The following is a 20,710-nucleotide window of genomic DNA, read 5'->3' as shown; positions in this document are numbered from 1 at the left end:
ACTTTAGAAGGTCCAATAATATTTAACACGTGTCATGAGTTGAAAATTCTTAAAATGCATATCAAATTATTATTGGATCGCATAAGTTGGAGTGACTTTACTTCATATTTACGGTAATTTAGAAAACTCAAATTTAAATTCATTTTTGTTTATGATGTAAAATCTTTCTCCTAGGTAACATAGGTTCTGTTCTGTACAACATCTTTATAAATATCATCTGTACATCCATATTCAAAAAACATTCTACATTTGATTCCTTCCACAAATGCCCTCTTTATCAGGCTCATGACTCATGATATACACACAAAGGAAAAGAACACATGCATTACTTTCACACACAACTGAAGGTTGAGCATGACTACTCTTCCTCATTCAGGTGTTGAACCTAAGGTTTTGCATACAAATAGAACACAAGCTTTTACCATATTTGAAGTTGATGCCCTTAAGGCAAAAGAAACCAATGGGAGTGTTCAGGGAGAGGAGGAGGGCATCACAATAACATGGGAGGACTTGTGGGTCACTGTTCCAAATGGAAAGGAAAGGAAACCAATTCTCCAGGGTCTTACAGGTTATGCTCAGCCAGGAAGGCTTCTGGCTGTAATGGGCCCTTCAGGCTGTGGAAAATCCACTCTTCTTGATGCTTTAGCAGGTGATTGGTCTGTCTTCTACAATTAATATTTTTGAGTTAAATTAACATTATGATACCCTTAATATATCGAAATTTAAAACCATTGCCTTAAGGGGAAGTTAAAGCATTTTAGACAAGCTTGGGAGACTGAGAAGTTTTCAATTCCTTACAAGTTCATTTTATGAATTAATGTATTCTAACTATCGTACAAAACCATTTATGTGTTTTGTAACATTTCGACCAATAAGTGCCCCACACTAAAATAACACGAGCTTTTCCAACGCCATTTCTCCTTACTCACGCTCTTCTTGAGATATAACTTCCTGGGCCATCTCATATTGGTCCTAGCAAGCAAGTTTAATCTTTGAGTTTTTATGACCTGAGCTCGCGAAAAGAAGATGCACCTTGTTGTTATGAGTAATACCTATCAAATCTTATAAACTCTTCTTAATTGTATTGTCCAATACATCTAAAGCATCAAAATGCCCTTCGTTCTAGTGCGGATCAGTTCACTCATGTTTTCTTCGCCTAGATTCCTTGCAAGGAGCCGCTGTCCGTGCTTTCTCATTTCATCAATGAACACTTTTCGTGTTCGTCAGTCCCGAGTGTCACATGTTTCCACTCAACACCTTAAACATTTGGGATAGCTTGATCATAATATGGTATGCAATGGTGAGCCGGTGTATTGTCCACGCAAGAGCCAATTAGGCTTAGACTATTTGGATAGTTACATAGTTACTTGTAAATTAAAACAATTGTACAGAAATGATAGGTCATATGAAATCACACTAGTAATCCTTTATATGTTGGAGAAAAAGGAACGTAGCCATCAAAGTTTTCTTTGTTCAGTATCTATTACTCTTCTTGATGCAGTGGTGCCTAAATAGTATACTTAGGAGAGATAAATTTCTTTTGTTTTACGATTCAATTCATTTCTAGTTATATAAATGAATTGACCATCATATTATTCTAACAATGTTGCAGGAAGAGTGAGTTTAAACATAAAACAAACTGGAAATATTCTAATCAATGGCCACAGACAATCACTTGCTTATGGAATATCAGTAAGAAAACATTCCCTAGAGCTCAAGTCCACACATAAAACAAGAAGTAGCAATTTTTATTTTTGGTTAGCGAAAAAAAATTGATTTAGAACTTGTGAAATCAGGGCTATGTAACACAAGAGGATGCTCTGCTATCAACTTTAACAGCTAAGGAAACTTTGTACTACTCAGCCCAGCTCCAATTTCCAGATTCCATGTCCATAGCAGATAAGAAAGAACAAGCAGATATCATACTCAGAGAAATGGGTCTTCAAGATGCCATTAACACAAGGGTTGGAGGTTGGGGTTATAAAGGCCTAAGTGGGGGACAAAAGAGGAGACTTAGCATTTGCATTGAGATTCTAACACGCCCTAGATTACTCTTCCTAGATGAACCAAATAGTGGACTTGACAGTGCAGCTTCTTATTATGTTATGAGTAGAATTGCAAGACTGAATCTAAGGGATGGCATTAGAAGGACCATTGTGGCATCCATCCACCAGCCTAGCAGTGAAGTTTTTGAACTTTTCCATGACCTTTGTCTTCTGTCTTATGGTGAAACAGTGTATTTTGGTCCAGCTTCTGATGCAAACCAGGTTAGTAACTAAAATCCTTATGAAAAAGTTCATATTAATTTGAAGTTGACAAAGGCCCTGTTTATCTTTATAGCATAAACGCTTATTCAAGTGTTTGAGAGACCTCATGTTAATAGTTTATGACCTACCTATAAGCAACTATTTTGAGCTTATTTTATTAAACTACTCAGATTAGCTTATGAATAAACGCTTATTTGTCTAGAGCGCTTGTTAAATTAGCTTAGTATAAGAGCTTATTCCTATAGCGCTTGCTAAGCGGTTTACTCAAACGCACCCAAAATAGATGATAAAACTTGATTCACTGCAGTTTTTTTCTTCAAATGGTTTTCCTTGTCCATCTCTCCACAACCCTTCTGATCACTACTTAAGGATCATAAACAAAGATTTTGAACAGGTACACAAGCTCTTTACTCTGTTTATTTGGAAGCCTGCCTTGTAATTAAGAAAAGTCAATGAAAAACTTGAAAATTGATTCATCTTTATGTTTCCAAGGATGCTGAAGAAGGCTTTGGTAAGGGAGTAACTACAGAAGAAGCAATTGATATCCTTATAAAGTCTTATGGATCATCTCAAATTGGAAACCAAGTTATAAAGGAAGTGGCAAAAATAAGTGCAAGTGTAAGTTTCATGTTACATTCCTCTTCCCAAATCCAAAGACTTTATGATTTTATATGATAGACTAACTTTTGCATGAGTTTAGGACTCTGGTGCAATAGGGAAGAAGAGGATCCATGCTGCATTCCTCACTCAATGCCTTATTCTTATAAGAAGATCTTCCTTGCAATTTTTTCGCGACATAAGCAATTACTGGTTACGCTTAGGTGGCTTCATTGTGATAGCCATAGGCATTGGTTCTATCTTCTATGACATTGGCTTTAGTATTGAATCTATTCAGGTAAGATATCTAAGCATAAAGATTACTTTTGATGAACAAAATTGATGGGTAATAAAATTTTCTCATGCATACTTCAGGCAAGAGGTTCGCTGCTCACATTTTTAATTTCAGTTCTGACTTTCATGACCCTTGTTGGTGGATTCTCTCCACTTTTGGAGGAAATGAAGGTAAAATTTCAGCCATTCTGTACTACATTATTAGATATATTGAAACTTTCTTAGTTTCACTGAATTCGACTTGTGCACATAAGGGGAATGAGGCAATCTGAGCAGCTATACATACATTGCTTTCATTCCTGAGTGATAGCATGTTTGAATCAGCTCTTTATGTTTTCTCAGAATCAATTCTAACATCCATAAGCTACTTATAGAAGCTTCTCCCAAAATTGATTTTGATTTCAAATTCAATTGTAGAAGGATTTCCAAACATACATTAAAAATGTTTCCTTTCATCATGTAAGGTATTCGAACGAGAGAGATTGAATGGACACTATGGCGTTTCGGCTCATCTTATTGGCAACACACTCTCTGCTATTCCTTACATGCTAATTATCTCACTGATCCCAGGTGGAATAGCTCACTACCTTTGTGGGCTGCACAAAGGACTAGAACACTTTCTGTACTTCACTTCCTTGCTATTCGGCACCATGTTGTGGGTTGAGAGTCTTATGCTAGTTGTTGGGAGCATCTCCCCCGACTATGTAATGGGCATGTTCATTGCTGGTGGAATTGAAGGACTCATGATTCTACTAGGTGGATTTTATAGATTACCAAATGAACTTCCCAAACCATTGTGGAAATACCCTTTATACTATCTTTCCTTTCTCAAGTATGCATTTCAAGGATCATTCAAGAATGAATTTGAAGGCTTAACATTTTCTTTAGGCCAAGATGGAGGCAATAAAACATTAAGTGGAAGAGAAGTGCTGGTTGAGACATGGCATGTGGAAATGGATCACTCTAAGTGGGTTGATCTAGCTATCATGTTTGGGATGATTGTTCTGTATCGGATTCTGTTCTTGGCTATCACTAAGAGCAAGGAGAACCTGAAGCCTTTTGTTGCAGCCATTCGTGGTAGAAGAGCATGAGTGGACTCACTAGACAATAGAGTGATTAAGGAAGAGAATGGTGAGTGTAAACCCATCAAGGGTGGATACACGAATTTGGATAGCTGATTTTATATTTAACTGTTTAAAAAAATATAAATATACATAGTTCAAGCTCTACCTGGTTAAAGTTGAGTTTTTTGTTTTTGTTTTTTTTATTGTTTAATTTGAAATTAACGGTTCATCTTGAATAAATAAAAAGAGAATGGAGAAAAATTTGCTATTACTTCGATAGATATACTAACTTTTAAATAGATATAAAAGAGAAAAGTCAAATTATGTGGTGCCCCCAATTTTTATGGATATGGTACCTTAATGGCACGAACAAGTAATAATTTGACATATGTAAGTGTTTATTTTATTTTTATATTTGCATTTAGTTTACTAAGTGTTTAATTGCAAATAACTTAATTATTTAGTCCCTTGAGCAAGTAAAAATTGATGATGTTGGATGAAACCATGAGTGAGAGTGAGCTCAAAATTTAGGGCTTCAAAGATGGTAAAAAGTATGAAGTTGGAGATTATGGTGGATCTTCTTCCAAAAGGGATTTCGTGGAACGGATTGAAGAAGAAGTCGACGAGTGAGATAAAGATTAAAATTTTGGGTTTTAAATAGGGGAAAGTCTCTGAAGCTCGAGATTGTGTTGGTTCAATTATGAAAATGTATTTCTTGGAACAATTTCAAAGAGGGGAAACATAGTGCGATTTAAATTTAGGGTTTTGAAGAGAGATTGATACATAAATAAAGACTCAAAATCTCGAGATTGTGTTTGAAGCGGTTCATTTCCCAAAGTTGTTGTCTAGCCAGATTGTGTGTTAACTTTGACTACAAGTCTTGCAAGTGGAAAGTCATCTTCTTTGCACCTTGGCACAACCATGATTTGATATCAGCACAAGAAATTCACTTGATTCCCTCAAATAGGCGAATAACTGATGGGTAACCACTCTTACATAATGTTTGGTTGGAGGGTATTGGAGGGGAGGGGAGGGGTTTTTTAAAATTTATTATGTTTGGTTCAGTTTTTAGGAGGGGAGGGGAGGGGAATGGAGGGAGATAAAACCCCTCATAACCCAATTTTGTCTCCCCTCCAAAAGTGGGGGGATTTGAGGGGAAATTATTTTCTAGACAAAAATCTCCCTACACATTATTAATATTCCAAATCTATCTAAAAACCTCTCTTCATCCAGACTTGCGTTTCTCTCCCCTTGCAAAACCGTCACCTTCTTTCTGGGTTTCTCAAGATCTATTTCTTCCCGTTGTTGCAGTATGCGCTACAATTGTCCAAATTTGATCGAAATCTGGAAAGATGAATAGGCGTGGAACAATGATTGTATATTGTTTCACTTTCTTCTTGAATTTGTATCAGTTATTTTTTTTTTGGTACAAGTATCCCAAAGTTTGGTTTAACCTTTCGAGAAAATAACTGGATTGTAAAAATCACGAAATAAACCTTTTCTTCTTTTTAATCTAGTTCTTATGTCTGTTTTGTCAAAAAAAAGAAGCTCTAAACTAGAGATGTTTGTGCAAATATATAAATATTTTGTGTATAAAAGGGTATAAAAATAATTTAATTGTAAAATATCTCCCCCAACCAAAAAAAAAAAGTAATTTCCCCTCCTCTCCCCTCCTATGAACCAAACATGATATGAATTAAAATCACTCCCCTCCCCTTCCCTCCCCTCCATTAAAATCCCTCCCCTCCCCTCCCCTCAGTTGAACCAAACGGTCCCTTACTGAAATGAAGATGAACATGAAATTGTTTCTGAAATTTTTCTCTCTCTCTTTTCTTCAAAGTGGTGATTTGGGTCATTCAACCACTAACTCAACTACCTTCTATGTACGATCCATAATACTAGATCTAACCAATTACCCGTAAAAACCTCATCTACGTTCTTGGGGATTAGGGTTGAGAAGAAGTTTCATTTCAAGGAAATGTAGCGTTAAACCCACGTTATAAATGAGCGCCACATAGGTGGACACTATTTTCAATTGGACGACAATTTGATAGATGGACCTGATTTTCACAAACTTAAAATCTAAGGATTCAAATTGCTCGTTTTGAATTTAAGGAAGTTAATTCTCTTAGTTGCTATACTTCAAGGACAAAAAGTGCAATTGAGTCGGGAAACAAAAAGATTTTGATTTCATTGTAGTTGAATGACATCTCAGTTGACCTTAATAGTCGTCCGATGAATGGGATGACTCATATTTAAGGGTTATAATATTGGTGTGATTAAATATGGGTGATCCGATCATGATCCAACGGTTGTGAGTCTCTGACTACAACGAATGTAGGCAAAGTCGCCACAAGTGGATCCAAATCCCTAGAATAACCTCCCAGCAACCTGAAAACGAAAGCGTTGTGCATGGTGAAAGCAGCCAGCCAAGCACGTTCTTGTGTGGAGTGTTTTGAAAACACTGATCTTCAGATCCAAAATGTTGGAGTGTGGGTCTTTCTAATCTTAAACATTAACCGTAAACTCAACCAACTTCAGCTACTGTTCATATTCTGATAAAAATAAAAACGCACTGTTCACATCTACTATAACATTTTTGGTGAGTCTAGCATTTAATATTTTAGCTGTTTTCAATAAATATGAAATAATGTACTTTACCCAACCAAATTAAAGCAATGTAATCTGGTAGCTCTTTTGGCTGAAAATTCTCTGCCATTATCAGAAGCCGTACATCATGTGTATGCGCTGTAGGCTGATCAGGACATGTCCAGTGCCGACTACACTACCACTATACTTTGATCGATTCACTTACAAATTATAAGTGTAGTTTGTCACGACTTATTCCTTAATCTCATGAAACTTTGAAAAAGAAAAGAAAGTACATATTTGAAAATCTTTTATTATTGATTTGGAAGTCATAAACCAAATTCCAGTTTGGTGATTAATTGGTATAAGAGTGACTATGAAAAAAAAAACTAATTGAAATATGATATGTGTTTTTAACACAACTTTTTTACATGACTAGGGTAGTTTTTAAGCTTTTTTACTAAACTAGTGCAACTTGTTTTAATTATAAAATTAGTGTAAATCGCCACTTTAAGTGGGAATACCTCAATTTTATTTTATTTATGTAAAATTGCCACTTGCAGTGTCACACAATAATTTTTTTTAACTCTGTTTGTAGTGACGAAAAAATGTCCGTCACAAAATCCTAGTATATAATATGTTAAGTCACATTTGCGACCAAACTATTTATGCTCTAATATCCGTTGCTAATTTTGTTTTTCATTATTCACTAGCAAGTCCTTTTATTTTCAGTGTTTCTACCGTAACACATCGTCCAGCTAAATAACATATTTTTTACTGAAAACAACTTGGAGGTAGGTACAAGTGGGGGTATAGTAAAATTTCCCACTTAACAACAGTCCTTTTGTCAGCACAGCCCAGACAATCACACTGATGTCTTTGACTTCACAAACTACTTTTGATCTCCATTTTAATGTTGTCCCTCTAAAACTGTGCTCGAGGTAGCATATTTTCTGTTTGGTATCCTAGCATTGCCTTGTAAACAGTAAGTCAGTAACTATATATATTACATACTACACATTGTATATAGTATATGTACCTATAGTAAGTACCTTCACCATACCATATTCTCTCTCACTTCTTATTAGCCTAGGCCTAACACATAATACACACAAGATCACATCCAAAAATTCACTATGAGTTCTCTTCTTCAACCTCATGCTAGTGATGGTGAAACAAACAATGGCTCTAAAATTCTACCAACCACTGTGGAATTTGAGACCACATTCGAGGTGGAAGCCATTAAATCAGTAGAAACTGGTGAGGCAGATAAAGAGGAGGGTGTTTTCTTGACATGGGAGGACCTGTGGGTGACTGTTTCAAATGGAAAGAATGTAAGGAAACCAATACTTCAGGGTCTAAATGGCTATGCCAAACCAGGGCAACTCTTGGCTATAATGGGTCCTTCAGGTTGTGGCAAGTCCACCCTTCTGGATGCTTTAGCAGGTAATCATATCACGAAGATATCTTTGTTCATTGACACTGAAATTTCCATAGTTAATGAAGGCCAAATTTTATGAGAAATTGACCTAATCACGTGCCTTTGACTTATAATATGTGATAATGAAATGAGAACATTCTGTAAATGGGCCTAAAATGGTTGGGAATCTTACATCACTTTTGTTATAATTGTCACTTATTAATTTCACATGAAACATATTTTGCAAAAGTTGCTAAATTTTTTGGATTTGACTTCTAAAAAATGAGAGACTAAGAGAAACTCACTTTATAAGGTAAAGTAAATCATCATAACTATTGATTGAGAAAACAAAAGTTGAGATTTAAATTACCCCTTAATGTGTTATACATGTGTAAGTATGTGATCACAATCACAACCGTAGATTTTTAATCAACGACTATGATGCCTTACTTAACCCTTTAAAGTGACTCTCTTACATTAGAGGAGCAAAATCCAATTTCCTTGCCTATGTTTTCCTAGATCACAGTCATAACCGTAGATTCTTAAATCAACGACTACGATGACTTACTTAACCCTTTAAAGTGACTCTAGAGGAGCAAAATCTAATTTTCTTGTCTATGTTTTTCCTAGGTTACTATTAGCAGGATATTTGGTATTTACTTTATGTGAAATTGCAGGAAGGTTAAGTTCAAGGACAAAGCAAACAGGGAGGATCCTAATCAATGGCCACAAACAAGCACTAGCTTATGGAACATCTGTAAGAATATTTTGTAAAGCTTTTGAACAAACTCCTTATTTTATATTTTAATGAGACAAATAAGGATACATTTTCTTAATCTCCCTTCTTTCTTCACCATTGAAATCAGGCATATGTAACAGAAGATGATACCATTTTGACAACACTAACAGTTGGAGAAGCAGTGTACTACTCAGCTCACCTCCAATTACCAGATTCCATGTCGAAGTCGGAGAAACGAGAGAGAGCAGATTTCACAATCAAGGAAATGGGTCTGCAAGATGCCATTAACACCAGAATTGGAGGATGGGGATCCAAAGGAGTCAGTGGTGGGCAAAAGAGGAGAGTTAGCATTTGCATTGAGATCTTAACACATCCCAGGCTTCTCTTCCTTGATGAACCCACTAGTGGACTTGATAGTGCTGCTTCTTATCATGTCATAAGTAGAATATCCAGCTTAAACAAAAAGGATGGCATTCAAAGGACTATTGTTGCATCAATCCATCAGCCAAGTAATGAAATTTTTCAACTTTTCCATAGCCTTTGTCTTCTGTCTTCTGGGAAAACAGTTTACTTTGGACCTGCCTCTGCAGCAAATAAGGTAACTACAACCAGTGTTTGTGTTTCTATACTTACAATTTGTTTTGAAACCAATGATTCACTGACTTCTATTCTTGGCTGCAGTTTTTCTCATCAAATGGTTTTCCCTGCCCCAGTCTCCAGAGTCCTTCTGATCACTTTGTAAAAACAATTAACAAGGATTTTGAACAGGTAAATAGTTCTATGATCTTTAGTGCAATTTACTTTCAATTTTCAGTTGGGTAGATACTGATAACTGCAACTGATTCTGCTCATTATTTTGCAGGATCTTGAGAAAGGATTAGGTGGAGGGTTAAGCCCAGAAGAAGCTATTCATATTCTTGTTAAATCATATGATTCATCTGAAATTAGTGAAGTTCAAAAAGAAATAGATCAAATTAAAAAAAGAGTGAGTCTAGTTACTCCATTGGAATGGGGAAAATCATGCTAAAACAATCCCTTTATCCTAACCAGGCCCTTAATGACATATATCACTAACAATCTTTGATGAACAAATGGATGCAGGACTCAGGCATAATGGAAAAGACAAGCCATGCTGATTTTTTGACTCAGTGTCTCATTCTTACAAGAAGATCTTTCCTGAATATGTATCGCGAAGTAGGCTATTACTGGTTACGCCTACTAATCTATGGTGCCATGGCTTTAAGTCTTGGTACTATGTTCTTTGACATTGGTTCAAGCAATGAATCAATTGAGGTAAGACATGGAGTGTGAAATAGAGTATGAGTTTCTCTTTCTTTGACGATCAGCAGAGTATGGAAGAAAACAAAATTGAATATAAGATGCATTGTTGATGATCCAAAGAAAATCCAATATAAAGCTTAATTTTTTTATGGTTTCAGGCCAGAGCTTCACTGCTTGTGTTTGTTGTGACATTCCTGACCTTCATCACTGTTGCTGGGTTCCCTTCTTTTGTGGAGGATATGAAGGTAAAGTACTTTCTCCCTGACAATTTTGTTTTATGGGCTAATTTAGCATTTTAGACACTTAAAAAACCCTCAATTGTGATCGAGATTCTGGATCAGTGTCACATTCCTGAATCTTTTCGTGACATGACATGAACCAACTATTCCAAAATCTTAAAAAACTTAACTTGTGGATGAATACATGAATAGTTTTATATTATATATCTAACATGCCTCTAATGCAAGAGTTTGTTGGGCTTGAAACATAGATAATGCACATGTTCCTAATGCTGAAATTCAACATTTTTTTATTAGAACAATTGGCAGCGACAAGGGTCAATCTCTCTGATATCAGATACCATTTCATAAACCAACTATTCCAAAAACATAAACTTTTTGGTGAAGACACGTGAATAGCTTTATATCATATTTCTAACATGTACCTTTGATATTTAACTAGGTATTCGAAAGAGAAAGGCTTAACGGGCATTATGGTGTCATTGCATTTACCATTGGCAACACATTATCTTCTGTTCCATTCTTGCTGTTGATGTCACTGATCCCAGGAGCAATTGTTTATTACCTAGTTGGACTTCACCAAGGACATGAACAATTTGTGTACTTCATTTCTGTGCTTTTCACTTCTGTCTTGCTCGTTGAGGGTCTCATGATGATTGTAGCAAGTTTGGTAATTCCCAATTTCCTGATGGGAATAATCTTTGGTTCTGGAATCTTGGGCATGATGATGTTAGATGGTGGGTTTTATAGGCTACCAAGTGATATTCCAAAGCCCTTTTGGAGATACCCTTTGCACTACATTTCCTTCAACAAGTATGCCTACCAAGGATTGTTCAAGAATGAGTTTCATGGCCTAACATTCCCAAGCAATCAAGTTGAAGGACCTGTGACAATTAGTGGTGAAGATATCCTGAGACACTTGTGGCAAGTGGAAGTGAATTATTCAAAGTGGGTGGATGTTGCTATCTTGGTAGGAATGGCAGTAACTTATAGAATTCTGTTTTTGGCTATCATCAAGAGCTTTGAGAAAGTGAAGCCTATTGTCACAGCAATTAATTGTCCCCAAGCACACTTCAGGTTCACCAAAGTGAGTAAGAGCACTGAGATTGATTAGTTTGCTTAGCTGAAGATCTAGGGTGTGGCAATAACATGTTATGTGCTACATATTGTAAAGCATATTAGTCGTACCAGGAAATGGTTTGTGATGCATGTGCTTCCAAAGAAAGTATAACGAAGTTTAAGAGTATGGAGTTTTCATCTTGAGATGAATATAGACGGTGTTGTATATCTAAATGATTAGAAAAAACAGAAGTATTCATTCTTAATTTTAGTCCCTACATTTAATAAAAGTGACTAAGATGTATTTCTCTTGTATATATTGTTTGTGATACATGTGTGCTGCCAGAGAAAGTATAGTGTTATGTTGATATTTATCAAGGCAAACAAATGAGGAAGGAGTTGAGACTATGGTTGAGCTACCAAAGTCAATCAAGGTATAGCTGATTTCAGGCCTGTGGCCAAAGTATGGTTCATCTGGATGACTAGTGCACCAAGGCCAATGTTACACAACACTTCTTCGACTTTTGAGAGTTAAATGGTGTTTTTCTCTCGTTGCTGAAATGAAGATTTAAGATTTCCTACATTCATCAATGCTCGAGTGAATCATCAAATTCGTCCCTAAAAGTGTAGGTGTTAGACAAGTTAGTCCATCGATGAACAAAAGACCCTCGCGGTCTCTAATGGTGTCAAATGTCAATCAGCTTGACTGGCGTTTTATCTTACGGACATCTGACACAATCAAGAACGCCCAACACTTACAATTTAAAGGACAAAATTGAGCATTCGATCTTTATTATTGTCCTATGCCGATCACAAGGACTGGAGGTTGGAGACATTGAGCAAAAATTAAAGCCACAAGAATTTAATGTAGAATGTTCAATGGTCTTAATATAGATTAAGGTGTTTGGAATAGCAGCCTCCTTCGATCTGCTCATACTTAAGCTAGGAAGAGTATGAGACCATATGAGCACATTCACATATAACTGCTTCAAAGGAGATCATTCACATGGAAATTATGATGGATGAAGTCGATATGCACCATTCGCGGCCTTGTTTACACTGCCTGCAGCTTCCAAGTCAGCATCTTCTTCCCTGTTCATCTGAGACTCTGGAATAGGGCATAAACTGCTGAAATAGCGTCTAAGTTCTCACTAACCATCTCCTTCTCAATGTGAATATGGAAAATCTCTCGATCGACCTTTGTTTTCAGCATTGTGTCTGGGACAGCAAGATTTGTCACACATATTAATTAGTATTTTGGCCACAAAGATTTTTCAGCTGCAATAGCACCATATTTCACCTCCTGTTTTATGTAACGACGCACTTAAACCATCGCAATAGGTCCAGCACGCACAAGAATACGCAAAACACTATAAAATTTGATTTTCAAACCCTATTTTGGAATCTTTTCATCTTTCTCTTCTTCTAAACCTAATAAACACTTTTGGAAGGCACTTGGAGGAAATTGCTTGGTGAAGAGGAAGGCTAGGCCCATGAGGGCCGGTGTCACGGCCATGGAGAAAGGTAACAACTTCTTGAGACGTCCATGGCTTCGTTCTATCTTGGTTCCACTTTCCTCTTTACCTATTTTTATGTTTTGACTCTATATATATATATATATATATATATATATATATATATATATATATATATATATATATATATAATAAATAAGGTCTGATAGCATGTCTCTCGAATAAGGAAAGTCAAACACAACTGATCTGCTACAGAAAAAAGAGCAAATCATCAAAAATACCATCACAAAAAAGCCCCAATAGACAAAAGATCGAGAACAAAACCTAACAGCCCGGTCAAAAATCACCATAAACAACACCAAAGCCCAAAAATAAATGAAAGACCTAGGCCAAAAACCCTCGAATCCGCAAGCAGTATCAACCACTAAGAACCTCCATATAGCCTCGGATGGTTAGCTATGAGATGATCAACATAGCTCTTAATGACTTCATCATGTAATTTTATTTATTTCTTGTTCAATATACTTTTATGCAATTATAATTATGAGTTTTCATTATTTGGTGTTTCTCTCTACGCTTAATGCTTCAATTGGCCGGTTGATGATTTTAAGAATTTAAATTAATTCATAAATAGATTTAAAAATTGATATGAATTGATGTATGCTTAGTTCATTAAAGGAAAAAAAAATACATGTCTTAGGTTTACTAATTCTCTTTGCGCGTTCATGTATATTTTGCCAATATGATAGTTTTTTTAGGATTTGCATTACAATTGAAAAGTTGGTGTGCATTTAGTTAATTAGAGGAATCACCCTTGCATCGGTCATCTTAAGAAAGACTTGTCTTAAGTTGGGTTGGGGTTTTCTAGGTGATAATAGGAGACATTAACCCTTAGGTATGAATATCATGAGTTGAGAATAAGGTCTAAAACGAATGACAAGTTGAGATACTCACCTCTCTAGGATAAGATTATCTAAGTAGAAACTGTTATATTTCTTGAGTGACAGTCAGACATTCTATCTACTAGGACATGAGCTTCTTTTGTTAGGAACAGAGCTTGGGAAATTCTAACCCAAGAAGTTCATGTCCTAGTGGATATAATATTTTATTGTCACTCAAGAAATCCTATTAGTTTCTACTAGATAATCCTATCTTAGAGAGGTAAGTATCCTGACTTATCACTCGGTTTAGACCTCATTCCCATCTCATGATATTCATACCTAAGGGTTAATGTCTCCTATTGTCACCTAGAAAACCTCAACTCAACCCAAGATAAGTCTTTCTTAAGATGAATGATGTAAGGATGGTTTCTCTAATTCCATAAATTCAAACCAACTTTTCAATCATGCAAAATGCAAATCCTAAAAAAACATCATATTGGCAAAAGAAACATGAACACGCAAAGAGAATTATTAAACCTAAGACATAGGTGTTTTTCCCCTTTAACGAACTAAGCATACATCAGTTCATATCAATTTTTCAATGTATTTATGAATTAATATAAATCCTTAAAATCATCCATCGACATATAAGCACTAAGCGTAGAGAGAAACACCAAATAATGAAAACTCATAATTATAATTGCATAAAATATATTGAACAAAAGAGAAATCAAATTACATCATTTCAAATATACGGAGTCAACACACAAAACTAAGTGAAGAGAAAGTGAAATCAAGATAGAACGGAGTCATGAAGGTCTGGAGAAATTGTCACCATCCTTCATGGCCCTGACACCGGCCCTCAAGGGCCTAGCCTTCCTCTCTACCAAGAAATTGCCTCCAAGAGTCTTCTGAAAGTGTTTATTAGGTTTAGAGGATGAGAAAAATGAAAAGATCCCAAAATAGGGTTTGAAAATAGTGTTTTTCGTATTCTGGTGTGTGCTGGACCTATTGCGGCGGTTTAAGTGTCGCTACATAAAACAGTAGGTGAAGTCTGGTGCTATTGCAGCGGTTTCGCCCGTCAGGAGAGATCCCAGATATGCATTTCTCCTTATTTTCTTGGATTTTTTTTTTCCTTTTTCTCCAAATCTTCTCCTAAAATAAAGAACATAAAAATATATTAGAGATAAAAATAGGGTAACGACCTAAATTAAACTCATCTTATCCTAAATTGAAATCATTTAAATCCTAACAAAATCGAGAAAAATATCATAAAAGCTAATAAAAATAATAAAATAGATTCAAAATATTTAAATGCATAAATTACTCCTAATGTGTCCTAAAATGACCGAAATACCCTAAAAAATATTTAACTACATGCAAATAAACTAGGAAAATAGCCTTAAATCCCGGGTCATCATGCATCTCAGAGGTCGAGCTCTGATTAGCTCTAAACAAGCCTTGGTAGGGAACCCTAGAATTATTCTAAGGGTATTATTGGATAATTCTCCTTCATTAGGCCAAGAAGCAACCCGAGATGTGTGGAAAATCGTTGACATGTACCGTGTGGAATTAGGGGTAATCAATTTTATGCTCTGTTTGGTAGAGTAGAAAACAACAGAGAAAGAAAACACAATTTCGAACAAATTTTCTTCGGTTTTGTAAAGCATAAATTGAGGTAGAGAAGAGAAAAGATTAATGATATCCTATTTAAGCGTGAAATTAAACCATGTGACTCCTGCACCAACAAATGGATTCAACAGGCAATCTAGGACTTGGATCAGGTCCTTGAGGCTTGGGTTCTTTTTATTTGGTGGCTTATTAGTTCTCTTATGATGACGATGTTCGAAAGGAGATTCGAAATAGTAATGTTTCCCAAAAAAGATTTAGAAAACCATAGAGTTATCTAGTGATAACTCGTGAAATTTATGTTCTGTAAACCTAAGAATTAGATTTACGTAAAGGTTTCTGAAAGGAATAAAAAGAGTCCAAACTATCCGGTGATAACTTGGTGAATCGGAGTTCTGATGATCTCGTATACATTAACATGGTAAAAGCTATTATAGAAAAGTAAATTGAATTAAATTGCAAAAATAAAAGGATAATGGTGGAAGGATCTCGTATAAATTAACTTGTGTAGCCTCTTGTCTGTGTGGTCGATGTGTGGGCATCTAGAGTGTTAATATTTCAGCTTCCAACCCTTATTCTAAAGTTACATTGGTCTATTTATAGTGCTAGAACTACAAATAACTTAACTAATCCTACGGAATAGATTACATAAGAAAATAATGACCTAAATCTAAGTCGTTCCTTTGGCATTGCCTTGAAGTTCTTGCCTTCAAAGTCTTTACTTGATCTCCACGTGCCCACGATCTAATTATGCTCCATTTTGTGGATGTGCGGATAAACATGATGCGTGAAGCTTCTAGATCTTCTAGATAGTGGGTTTTGGTCCCTTCTAGCTCTGAATGTGGGTTTGGATCATTATAGCCTCAATCGTGGGTTCAAACATTGAAATATAGCATGTGCTTCAAAAGTGTCTTGAGAACCTCTACTCCTCGTAGCTTGATGTAAAAGCCACTAAGTGTTGGGACTTTCATGAAGGTCGTATTTCACTTGAGCCATGATGGGAAAATTGTCTAAATGTAGGGATCTCTCAGAACCCCCTCATGACTTCGAATAGGTCGTCGAACTAGTGTACTTCGAGGTCACTTGATGCTGGATCTTCCCTTTCATTCTAAACATCTCTTCAAGCCCTCTAACTACGAGATTTCAGTATTAACATACCCACTCAAAAAGCTTTCTCCTCTCATATGAAAAGAAAAGAGGAGAGATTATATTATATAATTTGATCAAATTACCTTCATTGTATTTTTTATTAAGGGTACTTATGTCATTTTTTAAACAACAATTTTTATTTCCTCTCATTGCTCTTTTCACTTTGTCTTCAACCAAACTTAAAAATCGTAACACTTTATGCTTTATTTTCTTTATTATTCCCTTCTTTCTTTTTATTTTCTTTTCTCTCACTTTTCTCTTACATACTGAACATAAAGTTAGGGTATGGACATATCATTATTGAATGTGTGATTGACATTCATCATGTCAAGGCACACCTGCCCAAGTCGAGTTAACTGGTATTGTTTGAAATAAATTTTTTGAGGAAAGCTTGAAGCTTTTTAATTTTACATAGAGAAAAAAAAAATTTACTATTTAAATATAAGATCTTATACACAGTTTATTACTATCACAAGATTAAGAAGCTTAAGAGAAGACATTTCTCTTATTCCATCTATACATTATTTCGCATTAGGTATAATGATCGCTAGACATACATTTTCCACCGACATTTTTTGAACATTTCACTTTTGCAGGGTTCATAACGACCTTTTGTGTGGGTAAACCACCACAAAGTGATATATTCATCACCCTTATTATTTTATTACACTTCAATTACATCATTATAATCTAAGCATCATAGCCGATACAAATTACAATACTTGACCTAGGGTTTTACCTTATCTTGTGGAAGTTATGTAGACCAAACTAAACATTCAAGGAGTTGCATTTGGGTTCTCCATGATCTGAATCGATTGCTTGGGAGGCGCTGACAAGGATGATACAACAATGGGTTTTACCTACTCAGTGGCTTTGATTATCACCAAAAATAGCACTCGAAACAGAACAATCATGGCCAGCAAGATTCCAAGATCAACCCATTTTGAGTAACTCATATTCACTTGATATGCATTTCTCAGAATCTCTTCACCACTAATGTAATTAGATGATGAGCCACCATCACCAATTTCAGTATTTGTAGCAAATTTTAGTCCTTTAAACTCGTTTTTGAACATTCCTTGGTATGCATACCTATGAAAGGCAACATAGTGCAATGGATATCTCCAAAATGGCTTAGGAAGATCATTTGGCAATCTGAAGAACCCTCCACCTAAGATCATGATTCCTTGAATTCCAGAATCAGTTATGATACCCATTAGAAAGTTTGGAACAATGCTTGCAACTGTCATCATAAGGCTCTCTACTATCATTAGACAAGAAAACAGAACAAAAAAAAAATACAGAAAGTGCTCATATCCTTTTCGAAGACCAGGAGGGTAATAAGTTATAACTCCAGGAATTATTGTAATCAGCAAAAAGTATGGAATAGATGAAAAGGTGTTCCCAATTACATATGCAGTAACACCATAATGCCCATTTAGTCTTTCACGTTCAAATACCTATATCAATAATTGGAAACAAAAAATTAAATAAATAATAATAATAATAATTGACTACATGTATTTGCAAAATTGAGAAGAAAAAAAAAGGTTTAAAACTTTGAATTGCCTTCATGTCTTCCACAAAGGAAGGGAATCCACCAATGGTCATCAAAGTTATGAATGAAGACACGAACATGATGAGTGAAACTCTATCCTGAAATAACCAAAAGTGACTGTAGAATTAGAAGACATTAGGTAAACCGATAATCAATTGAAGTAGTGTAGCTTATTAGGTAAGTCATACTGTATTACTGTCCCACTGTTACCTTAATTGAACCATTTGTTGTACCAAGATCATAGAAGACAGTGGCTATACTTAAACCCAATGCAATATATACGACAAGGCGGAACCAGTAATAGCCTATATCGCGAAACATGTTGACAGATGATCTTTTGGTAAGAACTAAGCATTGATTAAGGAAGCCAACATGCTCTCTCCTCTTGTATGTTGGATTGGTATCCTGAAAATCCATAATAGTTTGATGTTAAAATTTTATTATTAACTTTGGATCATATTTAGATTTAGGTATTTGCTATAAGATCTTGTTAGCCATAGAGGATACCTTTTCCGATAGTATTGCTACTTCATTCTGAACTTCTTGGTTCCATTTAGATGATTTATATGAGCTCAGAAGGATATCGATTGCTTCTGTTGTGGGTATTGTTCTAGTCCCAGCTAAACCCACCTCAATGTCCTGAAAAAAAAAGGTGCTTTAATATGATTTTAACTGGTTTTGTTGACTACTATGCATGTGTTTGGATATATATTAATACTGGTGCAAACTGATGCTAGCACACACTTTAAATAAATGTAAATGGAACTGTTCTTATGAACTAGGATGAAAGTGTGTTCATGTTTCACTTATATCCAAACAAACTATTATGTTGAGTATGTTGCATTTGCATATAAGAATATAATGAAATCATGAAGAAAGCATGAATGCATATGGTCAGCTTACCTGCTCAAAATCCTTGTTTATAGTTTTAAGTAAATGATCAGATGGATTCTGGAGGGTAGGACAAGGAAAACCATTTGAAGCAAAAAACTACATTAAAGTGAAAGCAGAGTTAGAAGTGGAACTTCATAGTGAGAAAGGAAGATAAGAAATTCTGATGGTGGAAAATGAAAATGGATTCCCTGGAGTCGAGAATCCCGACATTTACACAGTCACAAAATTTAATTCCCCAACCTCCAATTCTTGTGTTAATGGCATCTTGCAGACCCATTTCTCTGATTGTGAAGTCTGCTCTCTCTTTCTTCTCTTCCTTGGACATGGTATCAGGCAATTGAAGTTGAGCTGAATAATGCACTGCTTCTCTAACTGTTAAGGTTGTCATTAAGATTTCATCTTGTGTGACATATGTCTGTGGTCACAAACACATAGATTCATGTAAGAATAGTTAATTGATCATTCATGTGGCTACTCTATTGTTGAAATATTTAAGATTGTATACCGAGGTTCCATATGCCAGTGCTTGTTTGTTACCATTGATCAGAATCTCCCCTGTTTGTTTTATGTTTGAGCTTAATCTACCTGAAATGTATATGGATTCATATCATCATCATTTAATTTGGAATCTGATGAAATATTAAACTAACATTATTAGAAAGAATAAGTGTTCTTGTGTGTCACATGGGTGTCAATCTAGTCCCTGAAGTTGTGTATGTAATATCAACTTAGTCCTTGTGTTGAAAATTTAAATCTCTCTCCATGGAATCTGATGCAGGTATTCCAGGGAATAGGACCAATTTACGGGGCAACAACTGATTGGAAAGATTGTGGGAGACTATTCAGAAACATGGTTATTTAAATGTATATTTATACCTGCTAAAGCATCAAGAAGTGTAGATTTTCCACAACCAGAGGGTCCCATGATAGCCAAGAGCTTCCCTGGCTTGGCATAACCAGTTAGACCCTGAAGAATTGGTTTGCTTCCATGCTTTCCCATGGAGGCACTCACCCATAGATCCTTCCAAGTCAAGCAGATTCCCTTCTCTTTCTTCTCATTGTCCTCCAATGGGGCTTCAATATCTAGGACAGTTTGTTGGAGCATTGATGTTGGACACGGTTTAATTTCATGATCAATAGGAGCAGCTGGAATAAGGGAAGCCATTATAGAATACAATGGCTCAGTATTGATTTTGCTTGAAGTCAAGAGCCATATATATAGATTATTTCGTGTGAAGATTTTTTTGCATGCACTCACATTTTTCTTTTACATGCAATAAATTTTTATTGAATAATGTTTCACAAAAGGATGAGACAAAAAATATATTTGACAAAAAAAAATATAAGATTTTTTTTTTATGAGAAAGCAAAAGATTTCAGTTTATATTGACAGAGATACTAATTTTTTAAAATTTCAGTTTTTAATTCCCATTTTTCTATTCAACTGTAAATAATATTTATATATACCTTTTATTATATAAAAATTATTTTTTAGGAAATAAAAAATTATAAAGTTAAAATCGCCTGATTTGTACATGTTCAGTTTCAAAAAAAAAACATGTCCAATACTAGCTA

The 20,710-nt window shown here is 35.4% G+C and overlaps 2 protein-coding genes across 2 annotated transcripts; one reads left to right on the top strand and one right to left on the bottom strand.

Annotated features, from left to right (window-relative positions):
* Nucleotides 1-221: 221 nt before the first annotated feature.
* Nucleotides 222-11,839, top strand: LOC130714630 (uncharacterized). Its single transcript, XM_057564543.1, has 16 exons — nt 222-649; nt 1,613-1,692; nt 1,797-2,267; nt 2,575-2,661; nt 2,760-2,885; nt 2,968-3,162; nt 3,240-3,329; nt 3,623-4,219; nt 8,032-8,257; nt 8,909-8,988; nt 9,098-9,568; nt 9,652-9,738; nt 9,833-9,955; nt 10,072-10,263; nt 10,410-10,496; nt 10,933-11,839. Exons 1-16 carry the CDS (start codon nt 355-357, stop codon nt 11,602-11,604), a joined length of 3,879 nt encoding a protein of 1,292 aa, XP_057420526.1. The 5' UTR covers nt 222-354; the 3' UTR covers nt 11,605-11,839.
* A 5,454-nt stretch (nt 11,840-17,293) lies between these two features.
* Nucleotides 17,294-20,332, bottom strand: LOC130712156 (ABC transporter G family member 1-like). Its single transcript, XM_057561995.1, has 8 exons — nt 20,012-20,332; nt 19,641-19,720; nt 19,350-19,550; nt 19,145-19,231; nt 18,749-18,880; nt 18,452-18,646; nt 18,253-18,339; nt 17,294-18,143 (listed from the first exon to the last, which is right to left on the bottom strand). The coding sequence occupies exons 1-8, from the start codon at nt 20,298-20,300 to the stop codon at nt 17,544-17,546; spliced, it is 1,671 nt and encodes a 556-aa protein (XP_057417978.1). The 5' UTR covers nt 20,301-20,332; the 3' UTR covers nt 17,294-17,543.
* Between the last annotated feature and the right edge of the window lie 378 nt (nt 20,333-20,710).

The sequence above is a fragment of the Lotus japonicus genome, chromosome 4 (genome assembly GCF_012489685.1).
Source record: "Lotus japonicus ecotype B-129 chromosome 4, LjGifu_v1.2".
NCBI lineage: Eukaryota > Viridiplantae > Streptophyta > Magnoliopsida > Fabales > Fabaceae > Lotus > Lotus japonicus.
Note: the sequence above shows the minus strand (reverse complement) of the source record. Positions and strands in the feature narration are given on the sequence as shown.

Excerpts from the sequence above, each read along its gene's own strand:
- LOC130714630 (XM_057564543.1), top strand. The coding sequence starts at position 355 with ATGACTACTCTTCCTCATTCAGGTGTTGAACCTAAGGTTTTGCATACA. Across the intron at positions 3,330-3,622 it reads CACTTTTGGAGGAAATGAAG|GTATTCGAACGAGAGAGATT; the intron begins GTAAAATTTCAG and ends TCATCATGTAAG. Across the intron at positions 9,739-9,832 it reads TTAACAAGGATTTTGAACAG|GATCTTGAGAAAGGATTAGG; the intron begins GTAAATAGTTCT and ends ATTATTTTGCAG.
- LOC130712156 (XM_057561995.1), bottom strand. The coding sequence starts at position 20,300 with ATGGCTTCCCTTATTCCAGCTGCTCCTATTGATCATGAAATTAAACCG. Across the intron at positions 19,551-19,640 it reads CACTGGCATATGGAACCTCG|ACATATGTCACACAAGATGA; the intron begins GTATACAATCTT and ends TTGTGACCACAG. Across the intron at positions 18,144-18,252 it reads CCTTTGTGGAAGACATGAAG|GTATTTGAACGTGAAAGACT; the intron begins GCAATTCAAAGT and ends TTATTGATATAG.